This window comes from Crocuta crocuta, unplaced genomic scaffold, assembly GCF_008692635.1.
Source record: "Crocuta crocuta isolate KB4526 unplaced genomic scaffold, BGI_CrCroc_1.0 scaffold288, whole genome shotgun sequence".
In the NCBI taxonomy this organism is placed as follows: Eukaryota; Metazoa; Chordata; class Mammalia; order Carnivora; family Hyaenidae; genus Crocuta; species Crocuta crocuta.
In genome coordinates, this window is record NW_027532607.1 from 639,599 (window position 1) to 662,247 (window position 22,649).

The 22,649-nt window shown below is 53.2% G+C and overlaps 1 protein-coding gene, 1 long non-coding RNA gene and 1 pseudogene across 6 annotated transcripts in view; 1 reads left to right on the plus strand and 2 right to left on the minus strand.

Moving 5' to 3' along the window:
• MAPT (microtubule associated protein tau) overlaps nt 1–22,649 on the plus strand; it is a 99,156-nt gene that overhangs the window by 55,785 nt on the left and 20,722 nt on the right. For 2 of the 5 annotated variants that reach the window (XM_077780404.1, XM_077780406.1), the window contains exons 3-7: nt 931–1,017; nt 3,633–3,719; nt 7,494–7,559; nt 15,836–15,891; nt 19,704–19,836. In XM_077780404.1, coding sequence (XP_077636530.1) covers nt 931–1,017; nt 3,633–3,719; nt 7,494–7,559; nt 15,836–15,891; nt 19,704–19,836 — 429 coding nt within the window. Of the gene's footprint in view, nt 1–930; nt 1,018–3,632; nt 3,720–7,493; nt 7,560–8,879; nt 8,882–12,387; nt 13,187–15,835; nt 15,892–18,489; nt 18,688–19,703; nt 19,837–21,125; nt 21,180–22,649 lie in introns of all 5 variants that reach the window. The other 3 variants (XM_077780405.1, XM_077780407.1, XM_077780403.1) reach the window with 2 other exon arrangements.
• LOC144245053 (5S ribosomal RNA) lies at nt 1,463–1,580 on the minus strand (annotated as a pseudogene).
• On the minus strand, nt 10,445–20,163 carry LOC144245006 (uncharacterized). Its single transcript, XR_013339128.1, has 2 exons — nt 19,252–20,163; nt 10,445–10,757 (listed from the first exon to the last, which is right to left on the minus strand). It is a non-coding gene; the product is annotated as an uncharacterized LOC144245006 (long non-coding RNA).

Below are 22,649 nucleotides of genomic sequence, written 5' to 3' on the forward strand. Positions count from 1 at the left end.
CTGTGCTCTGACAGTCAAGCCTGGTCAGTAATAACAAGACCCAGCAGACAGTCAGCAGATGCTTCCTCACCGTTTGCCCAAAGCCTCCCTGGGGCGGTTGCAGGTTTGTGTACTTGCCCCAGGACCAGGGAGCTGCGTGTGTGCTGGAAATTGTTTAGAATTAGCCCTTCTTTGGCCGGATGGTCGCCCCCAGGGCTGGGTATCCGCTGATGGCATTTTAGCAGCGGGTGTTGGATCTCTCTGTGCAGTTGAACACCACTTGCCCTTTCTCATCTTGGGGTCCTGCTTTGTACACAAGCCAGGCCTGCAGACCCTGTCCTCACCCCCAGGAGTGGCTTTCCCGGAATCCACCAGAGCCTCCTTGGCAAACATTTCAGGTGTGACTCCAGTCCTGCTGGTCAGTACTTGGAGATCCTTCTAGGAAACGAGCTGGGTGATGTCCAGACACACAAGCAGATGTCCAGTTAGAAGGCACTGTGTCTGTCCCCTTTTCAGAGGAAGGAGTTGGATCGGAGGGGTTTTCCAGGTGTCTGCTCGTCATGGATGAGTGGCAGTGCTCTCCCGTGAGCCTCTCCATCAGGAAGGACCCAGCAGTGGGCTTCGTAATATCAGCGGCCCTTTTGTCAGTTTAAGAGCCGAGTCTCGGCTGAAACCGCGAGCTGATTAAAAGGCAGTTTCTCCTCCTGCCCGGGACCAAGCACCTGCATCTTTGCCTGATGACCCTGGTGTGGGGACACCGTCGTGTCGGGATGGGGGTGGGACTGGTCCCCTCTGTGGATGTATCACGCGGCCACGCCCCATCCATCTGGGCTCCGCGCTGGGTGGTTTTCAGCTCCGAAACGAAAGACACCGCTCCCCATTTCCTCCTGCAGAAGGAAGGAGGGGAGGGGAGAGGCAGCCATTCTGAGGGGCTCATTGTGTATGTTCCAGAGTCTCCCCTGCAGACCCCCGCTGATGATGGATCTGAGGAACCGGGCTCTGAAACCTCTGATGCTAAGAGCACGCCAACGGCGGAAGGTGGGCCCTTCTCTCCTTGCCTCACTGAGACAGCTCGTCCGTGCCTCCAGCCTGCGCTTGGCCATGCTTTGAGCCCTGCGTGCCGCTCTTCCCGGCTGCCTCCGCTGCTGCCTCTCCCTCTGGCTGACAGCCGTGCTTGTCCGGGGCTTTGCGGGATGGGCTCGGGCTCGGGAACGTCCCGGGAGCCAAGCCCTGCTTGGATGCCTAGCTCGCTGGTGCCGGGTTTGTTTCATCGTGGGTGTGCTTTGAGGCAGCCACGTTTGGAGAGGCTGGGTTTGTGGCAGAGGGGGGCCTGAGCACAGCTCCACAAAGCCCCGGGTCCGTGTCAGCTGTTCCCCCCGCCACACACACTCCTTCAGAAGCCCCCACCCGCCTTGCCCTTCTCTCATGAGCCACCGGGTCCCAGAGCAGCCATTTGGCTGAGGAAGGGGGGAAGGGCAGGGTCGGTGCACATCTCCAGGCTCATGCTTTGGTCTCCCATCCAAGTACTAACCAGGCCCGACCCTGCTTAGCTTCCGAGATCAGACGAGATCGGGCGCGTTCAGGGTGGTATGGCTGTAGACTCATGCTTTGGGACTGATCTGTTTAGTATCCTTCATTTCCTGGGTTCTGGGCTTGGTCTGGGGCTCTGGACCTTGGTGGATGTGTTCGTTCTGGCACGCCTTCTAACCTGTCCTCTAGACGTTTGGTGTCTAGGTTATTAGAAAGCTCCTCATGTGTTTTTGAAGAGCTCCTTCATCCTGATTTTGACCACTTTGTCTTGCTTCCCGTCTGAGTCAGTCGAGACTGCATTTGATTTCAGGTCATGGAAGGCCCAACTAGCTGTGGCCTAGGTATGAAGAGGTTTATTTGTCTCACATAATAACATGTTTGGAGGGCAGCAGGTCTCCAGTGTGATTGGTGCTCTTCTGTCTTTATCTTCTGCCGTCTTTAATGGTTGGATTGTTGCCTCATGGTTACAAGATGGCTGCTGCACTTCCAAGCATCACATCTGCTTTCCAAGCAGGAAGAAAGTAGCAAAGCAAAGTGGCTAAAAGGGCCCTGAAATCAAGTGTGTTTCCTTTTTTATTAGGAAAGCAGTTTTCCTGCGAGCCCCACTTAGCCGACTTCCACTTGTGTCTCGTTGGCCAGAGCTGAATCTCACAGCCACCCCTCGCTATATGGGGGAGGCTGGGACATGGAGCATTTTGCCTTTCAGACTCACGAGTAGGAGAAATCAAGGGAGAAAGGCGCTGAGAATGGCTCTGTAGGAACCAGTCTGCGGTATCTGCCCTTCCGTCTCTCTACCCTCCCCAGGGAGGCTCATGGTTGTCTTCTCAGTACTCTCCTCCTCCTGGCTCTGCCCATGACTTTGGAGGCTGTCACAGGATGAGAACCTGGCCCGGTATCTCCCCAAGTGTCCACCTTTGAATGAATTGAGAAAGTGACTGTGAAGTGCCTGCCAATCTCTTGGTGTAAGGGAGCGTCTGTTGGGGAGGAGGTGGGTGTGGCCCTGGCCCCGTGGTTCTCAGCCTGGTGAGAATACCCAAGCCACGGGCTCTTTGCTCTCCTTCTTAGACCTGCTGATGCAAGACATTTCCCGCTGATCTGGTTAGGACAGTTTTGCAAGTTGCTACCGCCCTGAGAAGGTCCTCAAACACAGGCGCCAGGCTTCATAGCAGCCTCCCAAATCATGGCTTTGGGAGTGCCCCCGTCCACATTATTCTGGGAGAATCTTCCAACCAAGGCTCGCTGCACTCTGGATCCTGTATGTGTGTGGGCCCTGGGAGCTTCCACTCCCTCCCCACGAGGATGGGGACTCTGCTGGGACTGGGCTTGGCCAGGCTGCCCCGCTGCTCCCGAGAGGACCGTAATTAGACTGGATTCCATTTCACTATATTGACTCAGGCTCTTGGAAAGCTTTCAAAGCTGACAACTCCTTATGTCTGCTGGAGCGGCCTGGGGGTGTGCCAGGACACTGCTGGGGGCAGGGGGGGACTGCAGATTTAGAAGGTGCTCACCCTGATGAGAGGCCGACAGCAGCTCCTTGTGGTGGGTTTTTACCTCTGGCCTCTGCTCTGTAGGTGGGCCATCTGTAAGCCCGTCGTCAAGCACTCAGCTCTGGACAGGACCAGCCTGTTCATTGCCACCCGGGAGAGTCTGTGCTTTTAACCATGAGCCATGGACTTGCAGGACAGGGGGCTTAGAGCTGGAAGAGGACTTGAAGGTCACCTGGCAGTGATACTCCCATTTTGCAGATGAGGAAACTGAGGCCCAAAGAACACAAAGGTCTTGCTCAAAGTCTCACAGAGATCATCTGATTTTCTACATTTCTTCTTTAAAAACACCCGGGCCCGGACCCAGCAGTCTCTTCTGCTGCAGTGTCCACACAGGGGCTGTCCCCCGCAGGTGGCCTGGGCATCCCATGAGGCGATGCCGCCAAGCAGGATATTCATGTGCTTCCTGGGGAGACATCAGGCAGGGGTGCGGCCATGGGCCCTGCTTTGTGGTGTTGCTTTCTGCATGCCGCTGAGTCCCCTCCTGCCTCCCCGCCCCTGCCTGCTCCCACTCTAGAAATAAGGTGAGGGGCTTGGCCTGGCTTTCCTAGCCTCCTTAAGGCGACTCTCGGTTTCCAGATGCAACAGCGCCCTTAGTGGATGAGGGAGCCCCCGGCGAGCAGGCGGCCGCCCAGCCCCACACGGAGATCCCAGAAGGAACCACAGGTGAGGGTGACTCCCATGGCCGGGTGGAAATGGCCCTGGCCGGGTGCCCTGCTGCCCTGCAAGAGGAGTGGGTGCGAATAGGGCTTATGCTCTCTCCGAGAGAGGCAGCAATGTGGGTGGACTCCCGGTGTCTGGGAATCTTGGGTCATTCCGAGCTTGGTGCCTTGATGCCCGATTGCTTCCGTGGCTGCCTGCCAGCCTCCCAGAGGTCAGGGAATCTTCTTTCTGGATTCCTTCCAGCTTCTCCTCTTCCATCTCAGCTAGCACATCAGCTCCAAGCTCTCTGCAGGGTCCTCCGAGGCAGGCTGGTGGCAGATTCTGCCTTCTTCACTCCCGGGCTCAGTCCACCCTCCTGCTGGACTCTGCCCAGTGACAGGGTCACCTTCTAGTGGACAGTTTACCCCCTGGGGCACCCAAGCATGTGGCAGGGTCTGATGACTGACCCACACCTTTGGAGGATTTAATGGGACAGCCCCTAAGGAGCTCAGCAGTGTGACCTAGCATCCATTTCTAGAACTAGCTTCTCTGACGTATCTGCATGGAAGAGGCATGATGAGACTGTCCTGTCAGCTCATTTGATGGGAGTCACGCACACGGGCACTGACCGGAAATCGTGGTGGCTTCAGGCCACGTGGGGCCCTTAGGAAACGGCCTAGTTCAGCCCAGAGCTCTGGCTGTCATCCCCTTCTCAGCGTGTCCTTGGGGCTCATGTAAACCCTCAGCCATTGGCTCGCTGGTGTAGAAGGCGCCCAACACGATGCTGAAGACTTCCGCACAGGATTTCACCAGCACCGGAGAGTGGGGGAAACGCCCCCACACTGGAACCTTCTTTCCTTCCTAAAGACGGTGCTCACGGCAGCTGTCTGGGAAACTGCAGCTTTTCCTCGGGGCTTCTTTTGTTGAGAACCCCCATGCAGAGGTCAGCAGTAGCCCCAGCTCGGCAGAAGAGTTCCTGCTTTGTGAGTTGGTCTTTTGAGATGGACGGAGGGGGCTGTTCTTGAAGCCGGACGGGGTTCCCTCATCCTTGACACTTGAGGGTCGTTTGAAGGCTGTGCAATGACTCATGGGACGAGATCCTGGATAACCTGATTTTTGTACCCCACTCCCACCCTGTGCCTCTATAGTTACTCAGTGGGAGAGCCCCTGACTTTTCCCCTCCCAGGGTGAAAACTATAGGCCGCTTCTGACTTTTTCATCACTGCTAGGTAATCAAAAGTACTTTAGTCTCATCACAAAACAGAGTTTGCGAGTGCTGGTTAGAATGTCCAGTTCCACGAAGTAGCCTAAGCTCATTCAGGGTTGAAGCCCTCCCCTATGGGGCTGGGGAGGTGGAGGGGTCGGGAGGCAGGAAAATGCGTCCTGGATTGGCACCACTGTGTGCCGGCTTCACCTTCTCTGCAGTGTCTAACGTTGCTCTCTGTTGTGTGGGTACCTGTTTGGAATCCTTCCAGACCCTGCATCCCAGTTATCCCCCAAAGGTCCCTCCCTCTGCACTTGCTTCCAGCAGACAGTCCACTCTCCTCAGCCCCTTGGAATTTGAAGACCACCCCCAGCTTTCTGCTGAAGTCAACTGGCTTCTATCGGAGGCGCCATGGTCCAAGGCGCCTCCACGCTGCTGCTCCCCTGGGCCCCTATCGGGTCTGTGGGAAACACATGGGCAATTTGCCCAAGCAGACTTGGGGTATGTGACCACAGGGCTGCAGCCACGCCCCTTCGCTCTGCCGCCAAAGCAGGGCCAGCCCATCTCTCTTCTGGTTTTCCCAGGTGGGGTGCTGACAGCAGTCCGCCATGTCACCAACCACCGGGGACATGCACCCAGTGTCTCCAGGTGGTGCCTTGAAACCCTTCCATTGGGGCCGAGATGGGTGGTGGCTTCGTAGCCGCCCTCCACGCTCCCAAGCCACCCTCTCCACCCTTTACATCCTCAACGAGCCAGGGAGGATTTAGATTTGGGGGACTTTTTTTTTCCAGCTGTTGACTTGGATGACATGTACCCTAGTTTCATCCTTGCTTAGCCGTCTCACATTGTTGAAACTTCTCCTCTGAGGCCTATTTGAGGGTGTAGTGTGGCCGCCCCACAGCAGGAGTCCCTGCCTGGCTGGGATGGGAGCCCCTGCCTCTTGGGGCTTCGGGGAAACGGAAAGGCCCAGCCACGGTCACACACCCTACCTCCTCCCTTGGCCTCTCTGAGCACATCCCCTGCTGGGAACTGGGAAGCGGGGAGGGCGTCAGAGTTATCAGCAGCCTCCAGTGTCTGACAGGCACCAGGGCCAGGATACTGCAATTCTGCACCTGCATGGGAGTGCAGTGACTTCCCAGTGCCATGGCAGTGACGTCATCCCCTTTCACCCCCAACCTCCGTGCCGCGTTCTCGGTCTCCAGGACTCCATGCCACTTAGCTAGACCTGCTGCCACTCTGAACCTTTCTACCACAGCCTCATCAGAAACTCAGACCACATCTGTCTCGAAGCTGCCACTGCTTGACCTCATGGGTGGCAGTGTCCTGTTGGTGGGGGGGAAGGGGGCAGAGCATGGTCGCGTTTATGATCTGGCAGATGGGGAGCCCATTGCTGGTCCCCCCACCGCCCTCACTGGAGCTGTTCTGGTAGAGCCAATGGGCCAGGTGTTTATAAAGCCGTCATGCAGCTGTCCAGCGACCCAGAGAATCTTTTCCCTCTTCCGTGCTCTCCACGGTGGGCCTGAGCTGGTGCCTTAGCATTTCTGTTTTAGGTGTGAAATTGTTATCATCGCAGGTGTGGAAGAAAAGACCGGTGACCCAGCCAGCAGCTTGTAAGGATTTCTTAGGGGTGGTGGCTCCTCTGTCTCTGTCCATCAGGGCATGTTGGTTCTTCTGGGGTCCTGACGCAAGTGTATGTCAGTGCGTGGCCAACTTGCTTATAAACTCTTTCTTCTACACAATTGTATCCATTATCCCGGAGTGAGCAATGTCCTGGTTTTTCATGGCGCTGAAATTGGCATTGCAGTAAAGCTTGTTGACTTTGGCACTGTTGGTGATGTGATCTTCTTCATTGGGGGTGAGTCCAAGACACCCCAAAAGCTGCTCACTGGCGCTGCTGGCCTCCTTCTAATCAGGTAGCACGTACTCCTGGCAGGTGGTTACAGGGGTTTGCCCAGTAGTTTGGAGAAAAGAACCTGATCAGCTTTGGGGCACCTCCCATACGCCTGGCATCTCATTAAACACAGTTGTACAAATTCTCGTATTAACCCTCACCATCGTCCTCCGAGACAAGCCGGTATCATCACCTTGGGGGGCTAGATGAGGAAACAGAGGCTCAGCAAGGTTACATAAGTGGCGGTACCTGGATGTGAACCCCAGCCTGACTCCACAGCCCATACCTGGTGCTTCCTTATGCCCTGAGCACCCCAGGAGCACTGGCCGGGGCTGCTGCGTGGCCATGGTTCCCGTGGTGGTGGTTGAGCAGTAAACTGCTCCTCTGACCTCACCCACCCTGCGTGTCTTTGTTGAGTGAGGCGCTCGCGACCCTGGGCCCACCGCAGAGAAGGCCTTTCCTACAGGATCATGGTCACCTGTAAGGTGTGTGGGTACGGTGGGGTGCATCCAGTAACCTGCATTTGTCGACATCCTCAGCAATAATATTTGCAAAGAGCCAGAGGCTCAGCCCCTTGGTACTCGTGAGATGTGCCTTTCCTGAATGTTTTCAGAAAAATACCAGAAGATGCAGAGAACTTTGTTTCTGGCAAACAATAACTGCCTTTGCTTATATCTTCTTCATTTGCTGACACATAAACCAGCTGAAGAAGCGGGCATTGGAGACACCCCCAACCTGGAAGACCAAGCCGCTGGACATGTGACTCAAGGTCAGTGGGCTAGAATCGCCTCCCACGGCTTGGGGGTCGGGAGGAGGGAGATGGCAACATTCAGATGGGCTCTACCTGAAAAGAAAATTTGCACCCGGACCCTAATTCACGGGTCCAGGAGGTTCTTATCGAAGACGGACAATCAGACATAGAAAGAGCTCTGGCCACACGTACACACACTCTTCTTTGTTTCCTAACACTGTTTCTGAGTTATTCCTAAGGTGTTTAGTGTCCTGAAAGACGCTGGCCCTGTCCAGCCTGGGGAGTCAAGAAAGAGTTTCCAACAGAAATTCACATGTGCATGATAGGTGACTTTCTCCACAGGCTCCCCTCTGGCCCTGTCCCAGGAGCGAGGGCTTAACCACATCTCCACCAAAAAATTTCTTTTCAATTTTCTTCTGTGCAATGTTCAGAGCTTATTATGATTTTCTTCCCAGGGGCCAAAACTGCTGTGTACAAGTAGACCAACTTTCTGTAATCATTTAGCCCAAACGTTTTAAGAACTTAATTTTATAAATCTTAAAGATTCCTTATCTCAGGAAACGGAGACCTCTGATATAATATGGCTCTAGGTTCATTTTCTGTCACCTGCTGCATCAATGAACTGGAGAGTCTATTGTATCATATGGAACTTTCTAGATTGCAAAAGAGCTAGAAAGACACTGTTTTTTTTTCTGCAGAAAGTGATATGGGATTTGTCCAACATCTAGTGCTGCCACTGGGGCCACCTGGCTTTAGGAAGACTCTGAGCCCAAAGTGTTTTATTGAGGGTATTTTTTTTATTTTTATTTTTTAAATATTTATTTATTTTTGAGAGAGAGAGAGACACACACACACACAGCATGAGCAGGGAAGGGGCAGAGAGAGACAGAGACAGAATCTGAAGCAGGCTCTGGGCTCTGACTGGCTCTAGGGTCTGAGCTGTCAGCACAGAGCCTGATGTGGGGCTCGAACCCATGAGTCGTGAGATCATGATGTGAGCCGAAGTCGGATACTTAACTGACCAAGCTACCCGGGTGCCCCTTTATTGAGGGTATTTTGAAGGCTAACTATTCATTGCTGCTGCCAGAGGAGTTATTGCCCCAGAGTGAGCTAACCTCATCTCACATGGCATAGAGAAGCATGTTTTCATTCTTAGACTCACAGAGAGCTTCAAAAATATTAGAAGAGATAATCAGTGTAAGGGGGAATCCCAGTCTGTGCGTTAAAGAACTAGAATAGAAGCCTGCCACCTGTTTCTTTCAGGTCATGATTTTCAAGCTTCGGTAAAATTAGAGGCTTTTATAACCACTGGAAATGATCATTTGTTTCCATAGAAAGAAGTGGATTTGAGTTTTTTTCTACAAATATTTATTACAGGCTAGGTATTCCTGTCCCTGCAAACACATTCCATGCAGTGAAAAGATTAGGCCAACATGTTTTGTGGGAACTTTGTTTTCATGCTCACACAATTTTTAAAAAATTTTTTAAATGTTTATTTATTTTTGAGAGAGAGAGTCAGAGTCTGGGTGGAGGTGGGGGCAAAGAGAGGGAGACACAGAATCTAAAGCAGGCTCCAGACTCTGAGCTGTGAGCACAGAGCCTGACATGGGGCTCAAACCCACGAACCGCGAGATCATGACCTGAGCTGAAGTGGGATGCTTAACAGACTCAGCCACCCAGGCGCCCCTGTACTCACTCAGTTTTTACATTTTTTCCCCATCAGTGGCCTAGACTTATGTAGCTATAAAGATGACCACCAGCTAGAATTTGCAATGGGAAGTTGGCACCAGATCATGAAAACATGAGGTTTCTTTTTCTTTTTTTCTTTTTTTTAATGTTTTTATTCATTTCTGAGAGAGAGAGACAGTGTGAACAGGGGAGGGTCAGAGAGGGGGAGACACAGAATCAGAAGCAGGCTCCAGGCTCTGAGCTAGCTGTCAGCACAGAGCCCGACGTGGGGCTCGAACCCATGAACCATGAGATCATGACCTGAGCCGAAGCCGGACGCTTTAACCAACTGAGCCACCCAAGCGCCCCAAAACGTGAGGTTTCTACCTCTGTTCCTAAGGTAGACTTGATTAGGACTCTGCTGGTCCAAATTGATGAGGCCTATTCTTTCTAGTGAAGCCTTGTGACAATCGGACCTGCTCATGATCCACAAACACACTTTATTTGCCCAAGGGCTGTAGTCAATTTTCAGATTTAGAAAGAGCCATCTAACAAAAGCATAGTTATTACATCTTCTCTTTGCAGTTTCTGCTGCAGAAAGAAAGCCTCTGGTAGCCTATGTTCATGAACACCTGCCAAACAAGGACATTTCAGGATGGCACTGCAGTGAGCGGCTAGACTTTACCCATGTCCTGGCACACGGAGGGGTAGACCTTTCTACTGTGTCATGAAGACCAGGCCTCCTGAGAGGGATGTGTGGGGAGAGTTTATCCAGAGTCCTGAGGCCTTCACACTGTTTGCCCAGATGTTGTTCACCTATATTGCTATGTTTATTACTTACTGAGAACTGCATAGTATTCTAGAAACTGAATAGAATATTCTCCCAGCCTCGCTCCTTCCTCCAGAAATATAGTTGCATGACGAAAGGTTCAGTCAATACGCACACACTGTACAATCAAATATTGGTGACTTTTCAAGGACTGTTTACTATTTATGTTTGGGGGCCTTTGTCTCTTTTTTTTTATGTTTATTTATTTGTTTTGAGAGAGAGAGAGCATGTGAGCTAAGAAAGGTCAGGGAGAGAGGGAGGGAGAGAGAGAGCGAGACTCCCAAGCAGGCTCTGGGCACTGTCAGTGCAGAGCCTGATTCAGGGCTCAATCCCATGAACCATGAGATCGTGATCTGAACTGGAACCAAGAGTAAACGCTCAACCGACTGAGCCACCAGGCACCCCCTTCCTTTTTCTCCTTTTTAATGAAGATCATTCCAAGTCCTACAGTCTATTAGAGTATAGTAACATCCTGACCAAGAGCAATTTCTAGAAAGCTGTGGGAGGAAAGGTTTTTCCAGAAGGCAAGGACTCATGGCGCATCAAGGAGGTGTAAAGACTAGCAAATCTGCTGCGGCCTCTGGTCTGTTGAGCTGGTTGGTTGCTGAGAAGTCATGGCGCTGAGGCACCTCCTCAGGTTGTCTGGTCCCTGCATCTCTGTCATTTGAGCTCTTCTTCCCAGAGACTGACCAACGGTCCCAGTAAGGTGCCTGTAGACCCTGCAGAAAGCAGAAATGAGCATATTTTCCTGATAGCCGTTCACCAGGGAGGATTCCGTTATTGATCATCGCTATATGGCAGGCACTGTGATTGATGCCGGGAACAGGCAATGAATGAGATGGAGATCACGAGGCCCTGGTGTAAGGGTCAGGGTGGAGGCGAGCCAACAGGCAGCTACAGACTCTGCGTGGGTGGGGAGAGGAGGCGGGCACGTGTTGGCCGTGTGTCCACAACTGCATGCCTGTGTGCACATCTTCCTGCCCTCAGCTCTTCCAGTCCCCTGAATCTTTGGGGTTCTGGGTTTGTTTAGAGGAGAGCTGTGGAGTTGTATGGGCTGTCCTACTGAAACTAGATGGGAAGTTTAAAGGGTGGGAATTAAAAAACAACAGAGGATGTTTATTAGGAGTACCAAAGAGCATGACTCTCCTCTCCTTAATACAAGGTCAGGTTCTTTAAGGAGAGCTCATGTGAACACTGCACGGATGAGCCAGAAAGCGTGAAGTGTGCCCTCCACCAGCCACCAGCGATGTGACCAGGAGAACCCTGTGGGCTCCTGGGCTAGCGATGCCTTTGCAGGACCCTTCAGGGCCACAGTAGTCTGCTTCACCTTATGCAAAAGGCCCTGCCCTTGACCCACGAGCCAGATACATCTGAATTGTGCTTCTCTTTATAAGAACCTTATGGTTTCTGCTGATGATAGAGTTTGGATTTTCCAGATCTATCAGAGCATGGGGCTTGAGGCTGGGTTGGTTCAATTCCAGCCCTGCTGGATTCATTTTGCAAAAAGGGGAAACAGAGAGAGGGAGAGAAAAGGGATCCTCAGAGCATCCAAGCCAGGTCTTATATCTAGAGGCCAGAATCTTCAGGAAGCTCAGTGTCCCTTGGAGAGAAGGGGAAGCTTCTGTAGCCTAGTGGATTCAGCACAAGGCAGCTCCACGGTGGGGCCAGCAGCCCTGGGTATGGTGATGTACTCCGAGCCCACCCAGAGCCAGTGATAGAGGAATAATGCTGGTGCAGATGGGGCCATAGAGATCACCAGGTCTAGCACCCCTGTTACAGATGAGAAAACTGAGGCCCAGAGAGGGGAGGTGCTCACACAGTGTCACCCAATGAGTGTGACATGAGTCAGTGTTAGGTAAGCCAATAGAGCTTTCATTCTGAGCAAAGGAAGACAACTGAGTTAAGCCCAGAGCACTCTCTTTGTGAGTTGGCCTCGTGATGCTGTTTAAATGTCCTTTTCTTATTTCAAGAGCGCGTTCCCTCTCTTAAACAATTAATGCATCCCTGCCAACCTTTGGCCACTGCTGCCTCTTCAAACCCAGAGTTGCTGGGAATTTCCAGCCAGCAGAGGGAGGTACCTGAGAGGCCCCTGGCCAATGTGCTTAGCTCTCAGGATCAGCCGGACCACAGCAGAGAAGCTTCTGGGGTCTCCGGGCTGCCTGTGGGGGAGAAACAGCCAGGGGCCCCTGTCCTGGTGACCACTCCCAGCATCATCCCATCTGCCAACCCCCTTCTCCAACAGGAGGCCCTCAGGAGCCCCCCCAGGAGTGGGGACCAAAACCAGGGGATGGGGTCAAGGGGCGTCTGGCCTTTCCGAAGCCCACCTCCCCTGGATATCTCCAGACGGAGCCTGGCAGTGTCAAGGTTGTGCAGGAGATCGTCCTTGGGGAGCCGGGGCACCATAGAGGTGAGGCTGCCGCCCCGGGCACCCCGGGTCTGCCCCGCCAGCACGTGTCCTACATGCCTGAGGGCCCCATCCTGCCTGATGGCCCAAGGGAGGCCACACAGCAGCCTTCAGGGACAGAATCAGAGGACACAGAGGGAAGTCGTCGTGATGTGGAGCTGCTGGAGTACGAGCTATTGGGAGACCTGCGCCGGGAGGCGCCACCTCTGAAGGGGGACCATGGCAAAGAGAGGCGGGGGGGCGAGGATGTCGATGAAGACCGCGACGTGGACGAGTCCTCGCCCCAGGACTCCCCCCCCTCCCACGTCACCCCAGGTCTGCAGAGCTCCCCAACCCGAGGCGGGCCACCCCCTCAGACAGTTTCCAGAGGAGCCACTGGCTTCCCCGGGTTCCCAGCTGAGGGTGCCATCCGCCTCCCTGTCGATTTCCTCTCCAAAGTTTCCACGGAGACTGAGGCCTCAGAGCCCCCCGGGCTCAGTGCAGGGCCCACGGCGGAAGGGCAGGACACGCCCCCCGAGTTCACCTTCCACGTGGAAATCAAAGCCAACGTGCAGAAGGAGCAGGCACGTTCAGAGGTGGATTTGGAAGGGCCTGCACTTCTGGGCCCCCCTGGAGAGGAGCAAGAACCCCAGGGCCCTTCTGAGGGAGAGGACACAAAAAAGTCTGACCTTCCAGAACCATCAGAAAGGCAGCCTGCACCTGTTCTGCCAGGGAAGCATGTCAGCCGGGTCCCTCAACTCAAAGGTCTGTGTCTTGAGCTCCTTCAATCCTTCCCATCAACCTCGTGTGCCACCCAGGCTGCGGGCACTGCCACTGAGCTTCCGGCCCTTCCTTGAGTCCTGCTGCTTCTGAGGTTCCCAGGATAACCGCTCCACGGACCAGCCGGGCACTGCTGCACACCCTCCTGTGGCCTCCTCCCGTCCCTCAGCCTCTGGTAGCACGCGCTGCCCTCACGCTTGCCCGCCGTTCCGCATGTCACCAACCCCCCGCCCAGTGCTTTCCACCCTGTTCGTTTCTCTGGCCACTCGAGTTATTTACTGCAGTCTACCAGCCCACAGCTGGTTGGTGTGCCGCCCCCCACAGGGTGGATGACAGCCGGTTCCCTTATGTGCCCCAAATTCATTGTCTAGAACCCTCCCAACCCTTCCAAGGGGACAAAATTAGCCCCGCTTTGCAAACGAGGAAACTGAGGCTCAGAGAGGGAGGAAAGTAACTCGCCAAAGGTCACCAAGCAGTCGGGGACAGAGCCACATTCACAATCCGGGTGGGTCTGCTGTGCAAGTCACACTCTGCCCTGGTCAGCACAGCGCCTTCCAGAAGGTTCTCCGAGCCCAGAGACACAGGGGCCGTGAGCCTTCCTGTGCTGCTCATCCATGGACAACACATCACATGCAGCAGACGACATGTGTGAGGATTTGGGGTAGCCGAGAGCCTATGCTGAACCCTCTGCCCAACAGCCCCCACCCTGACCCACCCTGCCTTGTGGAAGGGGAGACAATAAGCAGAAACCAAACATTCCTGTCTCGAATCTTCTCCTCCTCCCTAGGCAGAGCTTGGGGACCCTATGCTGGGATTACAGGGGCCTCAGCCCCAGCCCGCTTGACCACAGCAGCCCGTCGGGTGCTGGAGAGGTAGGAGGGGAGGTTCCCCCATGTTGGAGTCTCTGTGTCCTGTCAGGAAGACGAGGCCAGAGGAGGTCTCAAGGGTACACATCGGGCACATTCATACATTTAGGACCTCTAGCGTCTGGAATTATTTGCAGGGCCCAGAAATGACTGTTTCCTGAGCCGTCCGTTACAAACCTCTGTTGCATTTTTATTAGGTTTTACTTGTCAAGAGAACTTAGAAATGTTGTAGATAAAGGAACCTGTATTAAAATTGAAGACCGAAAAAAAAAAGAAATCACATATCCTATTTTAAAATGTCCTAAATTCCAAAATAGTTGGGCCAATAACTGTGATGTGGCAGATTATAACAGCGTTTCCTGAAATGGTGTTTGGTGAACACTGGCTGTTGATGGATGTATCCAGGGGAAAAAGAGTTCCATGGTCCAATTAGTTTGGGAAAGACAGGCTGAGCAAAGTGAAGCGAGGTTTGCTGAAGCAGGACTTGTCAGAACCTTTAATATTCTAGTGCACATTATGACGCTCTGAGAAAAGACGTACAAGAGTATGGAGTTCCCAAATTTATGTGATCCCACCTGCTCACATCTCCTGGAGGAGGACCTGTCCGGGAGCACCCAATTTGGGAAATGCACATCTAGCAACTGCTTTTGTTGTGACATGGCGGTGGCGGCGATAGTTGATTCAGGCAAAAGATGTGAAACCGGTCCATCTGGGGCTCTTATTAAAATGCATATTCCTAGGCCCCACCTTAAGCTTACAGAGTCTTGGGTGGGCCCTGGAATCTGTGTTTTTTCTCAATGGTTCTGCTGCGTAGTACTTGGTGAAACTCTGCGGGCTAGATCATCACTTCGGGTCACTCTAGAAATCCAGACTCCAGTGGCCAGTGTGAAGCTCCAAGACACCCCATTGACCCTCTGGCAGGCAGAATGTGATATTGAAACCAAAGATGAAAATCTGTCGTCAATTTTCAACAAAGAAAGTCCACAGAAGGAAAGGATGGGTTGGAGATAGTGCTGGCAGATGTGTGGTTCCCCAAGGGGTGTGGCACTTACACACAAAAGTCGTCAGTGGTTTGGTTCTGAACTCCAGAGATGATCTGTTAAGATGCTTGACCATAGTTTGTAGCTAATTTGGGAAAATGGCAAGGATTAGTCCCCCTGGGGAGGGCCTGTAGGAGGCGAGGAGAGCCCCCCCGGGCTGGCATGGAATGGGCTTGTCGGAGGGCAGCTGGGGCTAGTGACTAATCCCCTCTAGTGAGGGGCAGGCTCTGTGCAAACCACTCACTTACCCTGTTGGGTGACAGCATGAGTAGGGGGTGGTTCTACAGAAGGTTGGAGCATAGCTGAGCTTCCCCATCTGTGGCCCTGGGGCCGCCAAATGCCCCTCCTTGGCACGGAGGTGGGGTCCCTGCTGGATGAGGCTGACCCTGGCCGAGACAGGAAAGGAGCCTTTGAGAAATGGGATCTGCAATGTCTCCGATCCCCATCGCCCCCGTGCCCGCGTGTGCCTGGAACACGTTTTCACTGCGCCCCCTCTGCATGTCCCCACCCTCGGCCAGCCTGCTCCAAGCAATGACCCCAGTGTGCTGTGCTGATACTAACAACGAGAGACCGATTCAAGGGGAAAGAAAATGAACTGGATTTCCACCAAGCCCCGCTGAACAAAACACATTGCACTGATCCCGAGAAATCAGCGGTAACTACATCCAGCTCTTTCTGGGAGCTGTGCAAATGGGTGTAACTTACACTCTCGTTTTATATCTTATCAGCTCGCATGGTCAGTAAAGGCAGAGACGGGACCGGAGCTGACGACAAAAAAGCCAAGGTAAGCTGAGGAAATTGTGAGCCTCCGCCAAAGTCAGGTTTATCAGGAAGCCATGCTTGTATGAATTAATTTGTCTGTGTCACATGTGGAGAGCATCTGCCGCTGAAGGATGACTGTCATTAGAAGTGCTTTGTATTCTTATGCAAACTTTTCAAGTTCCAGCATTTATCCATTTTGATGCTTCTGCCAGGGAAGGGCGGTCGGCAGGTTAATGAATGAGCGCTCCTAATTGCAATGTCATTAGCAGAGTTGAAATGAGATGTTCGCAGCAAACGAAGATGCATTTGAATTTTCTGCGGTTAAGTTTGAATTTTGCACATCTTACACTTCCCACTGCAGACCTAGGATCAGCAAACATCTATACACACACACACACACACACACACACACACACACATTTAAGGTGAATAGAGAATATCATTTACTCAGGTGGCTGAGGGAGCATTGATCAAGGAAGTGACCTCTCACCTAAGGTGGAGGGTTCTGGAATCGCCTGAGGAAGAGGACCAGTGAGGCAGGCCATGAAGGAAGTGTAAAGGAGGGTTGCTGAGGCAGAGGTGGGAGCAGCATTCTGAGGAGTGGGAACAGCACAGCAAAGCCCAGAAGCATGAGGAAATGGTGCGTGCTCTGAGAACTCGAAGCAGCTGGGTTGGCTGCCGCGGAGCGCCGGGAGGGGCTGACTGATGCTGGGAAGGATAGTCAAGGAGGAAAACGTGATACACGCCCTAAATGCTAAGTGGACACGTGGTACAGTAGATGCCATCTTGAAATCTTGCCAAGGGGCCAGTTTGACATAAGCTGTGGCCAGTCTTCAGAAACCAACCCAAGGAACCATGAATGAAGCGGCTGCTCTCACCAAAAGCGCATCCACGGCCATGCTGGCTTCCTCAGTGCTTCCTGTCAGCTGTAGTTTCCTCCCATAATGACTTTGCATCCTGAAAAATTCTCCTGTCGCTGCACAGTAATGTTTCCCCAGGAAAATCTCACTGTGGCCCTAGACGAAGACCTGTTTTTCTTAAAGGCATCTACAATTTCCGGTATAAATTCTGCCTGAAACTTCTGGGTCTTAACCTGTCCCAGAGCCCCAATGGGGTCCTCAGATGCAGAGTGTAGCCCCCGGAGTTGGGTGGCTTGTGTTTTGCTGCCCTGTAGGAAGGCAGGGTTTGACATCTCAAGACCCCGCTGGGGCAGCTGGTGAGGCCGTGGCTATTGGGCTGTCGTGATGCACATTGGGGAATCCAGCCTCATGTGTGCATGCGTTCCTTTCTTCGCTCATTTGCACACTTGGGTACCACATCCCTGCCCTGGACAGCAAGGGGTCAGTTCTTTCAGGAACCTTGGCCAGGTGGGGGGCGCTGTCGGCAGAAGGGGGGCTTGCGCAGCTGGAGAAGGAGGAGTACCCACCCCCAACTTTTCTTGTCACCAGCTCCAGCCTGTGTCCCTCCCTCACACCTTTCCCCACCCCTTGGGCCCACCTCCTCACCATGGCTGATTGGCACAGAGGGCCTCAGCCATTTGGGGGGTGGGTCCAAGGTCAATCAGGAAATAAACCCAAGAAGCCTAATGAAGTCCGTGGTCAGGATCCCGGTTGGTAGTTCTGACTTCCTCTCTGAAACACCTCTGGACTAGGCCTCTGGGTTTTATGCCTGAAGGTGTGACCCCCTCCTCCTCCCCGCTCACCTCCTCCACCAGGGCCATGTCAAAGTCCCCCAGAGCCAGTTAGGACAAGCCATCGTCCATCAGTTTCCCTCTCCTCCAAGGGGCAGCTCTGTCTGTGAGGTCATCCATTCCTCTGACTCTTGGTCTGTTAGCCCACCCCCCTCACCCAAGCTGTATCCTGAGAGTGTGTTCAAGAGCGAACACTGGCCAGATTAGGATTCACCAGATAGTGTTAAGATAAGTTTTGTTTGAGACATTAATCAGAAAGTGTGTGTGTGTGTGTGTGTGTGTGTGTATGCGTGTAACCTGAGGTATGAGGCAGAATCTTTAAGACTTAGAGCAGACACAGTCATGATTTTAGCAAGTATGATCCTCTCAGTGTGGCAGAAGGCGGCCAAGGGTTAGCAGGTCAGCATGAGCTCCTTGCCTGGAATTCAGCAGAAAGTGGGGCCCTTCTTATCCATGACACACTGGGGATGTTTTCTTGAAAAACATCCTAAGGATCACATGCTTTGGCAATCTCCATTAATTCTTTGGGCGTGAAACACCTTTAAACCAGTGGTCTCCAAAGTGGTGGGGGGCGGGGGGGGCAGCCCAAGAAGATCCAGTGGGCTAAAGAATATTCTAGAACTTCTGTTTTTTTTTTCTCTTCTCGTTTAAAAGTTCTGTCATACGTAAGTTTGATAATGTACCGCCTAGGTTGGCATCGTAGTATATGTGTTTAACTGATAAATAAGTACAAGGACGTTAGGGTGTGTGGCCACTTTCTGTTCATAGGAATGAGAAGGATGGATAAGGGTACGTGATCCAGACAGTTTGGAGATCACTGCTTTAAACTGTTACCTGCCTTGTTTATTTTCAGTTACTGTCCTTTTTCAGTTTGTTCCCCTCCCCCATGTGCTGACTTTTATTTTGATTTTATTTATGTTTATGTTTAAGACATCCACACCTTCCTCTGCTAAAACCCTGACAAATAGGCCTTGCCTTAGCCCCAAACGCCCCACTCCTGGTAGCTCAGACCCTTTGATCAAACCCTCCAGCCCTGCTGTGTGCCCAGAGTCATCTTCCTCTCCTAAACACGTCTCTTCTGTCACACCCCGAACTGGCAGTTCTGGAGCAAAGGAGATGAAAGTCAAGGTAAGGAAACCACCTTTGAAAAGAATCAGGCTGCTCTCGTGCGGTTTTCAAATGTGTGTTGTTTTTAGCCACAAAGACCTTCCTCCCGATAAACTGGTACCTGGAGGCACCGTGTAGAGCAAGGACAAGTCTGGTTGGAATGGGAAAGGGGGGCAGGGCACCATTTTTCTCAGCTCCTGTTAGTCCCTCACAGCGGCCCCCACAGCACCCCATGGGACTCTGACTTGAAAATCCCCGCCCTTTGGCAACTGAGAGAGTTTCCAGACTGCCCTCATTTGGGTTAGATATCACAAGGCCTGTGCTGCAAGGTCACTGTTCCGCTGAACCATCTTGTGGTCTTTGGTGAATGTCAGTTTCTTTTTTGAGTTTGTGTTGTGTCAAGGTCAAACCTACTAACTGACCCCAATCAGCAGGCTGTGCATGGGGGCTCTCAACCTTTGGCCCGTTTGCTTATTGGCGCTGGTGTTCAACCTGCCAAAGGCTCTTAGTGCACTCAGGAGTCCCTGAGACCTTAGGGTTGTTTGGGAGAGAAGAAAAGAATGACCTAGCTCTGTTAGCACTCACCGCCAAGTTCATCAGTGTCTTCAAGGCTCTCTGGTGAAACCAACCACCATCAGTCAGATAAATCCCTGCGGAGAATCAGAAAATGGCTGTCCGTATAGGAGTATCCTGCCCACGATGGGCTTTGGGTGGATAAAGAGCTTGATCCTCACTATAAGCTCTGTTGTGTTTTTTATAGAAAACATTAGCACAGCTCATACTGATACGTCTTGTAAACAGTTCTTCTTGGAGAAAATGGTAGTCAGGGCACTTGGCATTTGAGTCGGGCTGTGGGTTGGTTTGCTGGCAAACCCGTGAGACTGTAGAAGACATTTGTCGCATCCTAGCAGGCGAAGGGTCGTTTTGAATTTTAGCCTCGTTTTGAATCAAGGCGGTTGAGTGGGACTGGCATGGACTCTAGGTGATAGTAACCTTCCCCAGTTGTAAAAACCACTATGCCGTGCTTCGGTTTACAGGGGGCGGATGGTAAAACGGGAACGAAGATCGCCACGCCCCGGGGAGCGGCCCCTCCAGGCCAGAAAGGCCAGGCCAATGCCACCAGGATTCCGGCGAAAACCACGCCCTCCCCAAAGACCCCGCCGGGCACTGGTAAGAAGAAGCTTCTCTGGACTCCAGGTCAGGAGAAGCTGTCAGTCTGTGCTATCCTCATCTCTGAAGGCCCCTGGCAATTAGTCACTTCTGGAAGCTGACGGGCACCTGCGGTCCACTAACCACCGGATGCTCCTTTTCTTTGTAATCCTTTTGACAATTTTCCAAGGTAGATAATTGAATCCCACTTTTGATCAGTGAAGAAACCAAGGCCCTAAGAATTTGCATGAATAAGTTTAAGCAGCTCTCTTGAAGCATGAGGAGGATGCAGTCGTGTGATTAACAAGTGGCAGGAAAGGAGATTCTCTGAGGTTCTCTAACCCCCAAGTCCCGGGCCCCCAGGAGGTGTTTTTCAGCCCCCCACACACGGAGGTGTGGCTCCGTGTTTCTGGATAGGTCACTATGGGTGACCTCACACTGGGTGTGGCCCCTGCACACTTGAACTTGCTGGAGGTGGGCCCTTTGACATAACCTGAGCACTTGCTTGCTGCGTCCAAACCCCTGTGCCCATGTGAGTAAAATCCAGTTCGTTTTGGATACCAGGCAGGCTTCAGGCGAGCGATTCTGCTCCCAGTGGTGCTTATACAGAGTAGATTTGCCTTCTTTGAGGGATGGGAGACAGCCAGGATGAACCCCCCTCTCCCACAGCCCCCCAGGGGTCTGTCCCAGGCAACTGGGGACATCTGGCCTGGCTTGGCCTTGGAGTGGTGCTCAGGGGCCTGTGAGTGTTACACTGGCCTCGAGAGGCCTGGATCGGTCAGTGGTCTCTGGGCCCTGTGCTGGCCCAGGTGGGGTGCTCCGAGCCGTGTGTGCGTGTGTGTGTGTGTGTGTGTGTGTTTATTGTGGTGTTTGCCCACTTTGCCCTGGGGTGGTGCCTATGAGGACCCTTGCTCTTTAATGCCTGATAGCTTTCAAATGCTAATAAGGGTAATTCACAGAATTGTGATTGGACTTCATAAATGATTTTGATCTTGCTTTTCTTTACTTGGCCTGAAGCTGGCTGACTCACACAGCTGGAGTCCAGGCTGGGGAATGAGATCCTGCTGTCTCTCTGGATCTTACCTGCTTGTGCGTGGCAGCTTGCAGGTGCTCAGATCTCTCCGCAGGCCGCCTTGACCTGTTTCCCGCCAGTTGGGACCCCTGCCCCTGCTTCCTGAACACATTCCCTGCCCGGCTAACCTCTGCCAGGCGGCGCGGCTGGGCATGGCTAGTGCCTGCGGCATGAAGCTCTCTGAGGCCCCGTTTAGGCTTGATGATAATGAGGCTCTCTGTGGATTTTTCTTTTTAAGCTACCAAGCAAGTGCAGAGAAAACCACCCCCTGCAGGGGCCAAATCTGAGCGAGGTAATTCTGAGGCCGCTTTGCCCCGTGGGGCACTTAGCTTTCCGTGTGTGGCTGTTTGCTGGCTTGGGTTTTTAGAGTGGAGAGGGCCTGCTTCTGAAACGTGGGCTTCACACGTTGAACCTGGCGGAACACGCAGAACCGTCAGAATTCCTGCTCCTTGTGTGTGGCCAATGCAGATGTGCCTGTCTGATCGATTCTAGTCTTGCGTGTTCTCGTTTCCTCCAACTGAGGCTTTGGGGGAGGGGCAGGGAGCCTGCGTCCCCCGTTGTTGGTGGCTGCTGGAAGCTTGGAGCAGGGCAAGGTGTGAAATTCCTGCAGGAATGTATGAAACACACGTGTATTAAACACGCATCCCCGCGCTGTTACTACATCCAGCCTTCAGATCAACACTGTGGGCTGTGACCGCCCTCCCCATTTTCCAGATGAAGACACAGGCTTAGGAGGCGGAGTGGCTTGCCCAAGGTCCATCTGCAATTACGTGGCGCAGAAAGGATTTGTAGCCAACACCAAGCCCCGCGGTCAGCCTGCGTGTCTGGAGGGGCGGGGAAGGGGCGACTGAAGCTGGAGCGGAGGCCCCGTCTATTGCTTCCCTGTGTGGAAAAGGAGGGACAAAAAAATCTTCATTTGTCCTGTTGCCACAGAGCTCGACGACATTAGGAACATCCAACAGATGTGGAAATTCAAACAAAAAAGTGGCGGTGGCTCTTCTCTTGATGAGAGAAGTCGCCTTTTTGCTGCCGCCTGAGCCATCCTTCTCCAGGTTGGAGCCTCCAGGTCCCTGCTCCGTACACGTGGTTCCTGGGGCCAGGAGACCTGGGAAGCTTGGAGGCGGCAGTAGAGCTCAGCCACCGCCAGAGCTGAGGGGAGCCGGGCCCTCACGCATGCACAGCATCCGGCCCCATGGCTCTCAGACTCCACTGTGCACAAGAACCCCCAGGGAGCTTGGGGGGCACTCGGGTGGGCGGCTCAGGTCACGATCTCACGGTTCACGAGTTCAAGCCCCATGTGAGGCTCTGTGCTGACAGCTCAGAGCCTGGAGGCTGCTTGAGATTCTGTCTCCCTCTCTCTCTCTGCCCCTCCCCTGCAAGTGTGGGCTCTAGCTCTCTCTCTCTCTCAAAAATAAACATTTAAAAAAAAAAAAAGGGAATTCCCCAGGGGCTTGGGAAGGCCCCGTAGTGCAGGTCTCTCAGCCCAGGAGGCTCGGTCATGCCAGGTCTGGACAGGCCCAGGAATTTGCATCTTACAGGTCTCATTCCTGACTCGAGGCTCTGGACATTCTGAGGCAGGGGCCCCTGGGCCACACTTGCAGAAACACTGCTTCACGGGGCAGATGGAGAGNGTTGGGGAGAGAACAGTCCCAGCAGCCTTCCTGGAAGTCTGCAAAGGTGACAGATCACCGTGCATGGGCACAGCAGGGGAGAGGGGTGTTGGGGAGGGCACGGGGGGCAGGGCGGGCAGGGCAGGGCCGCA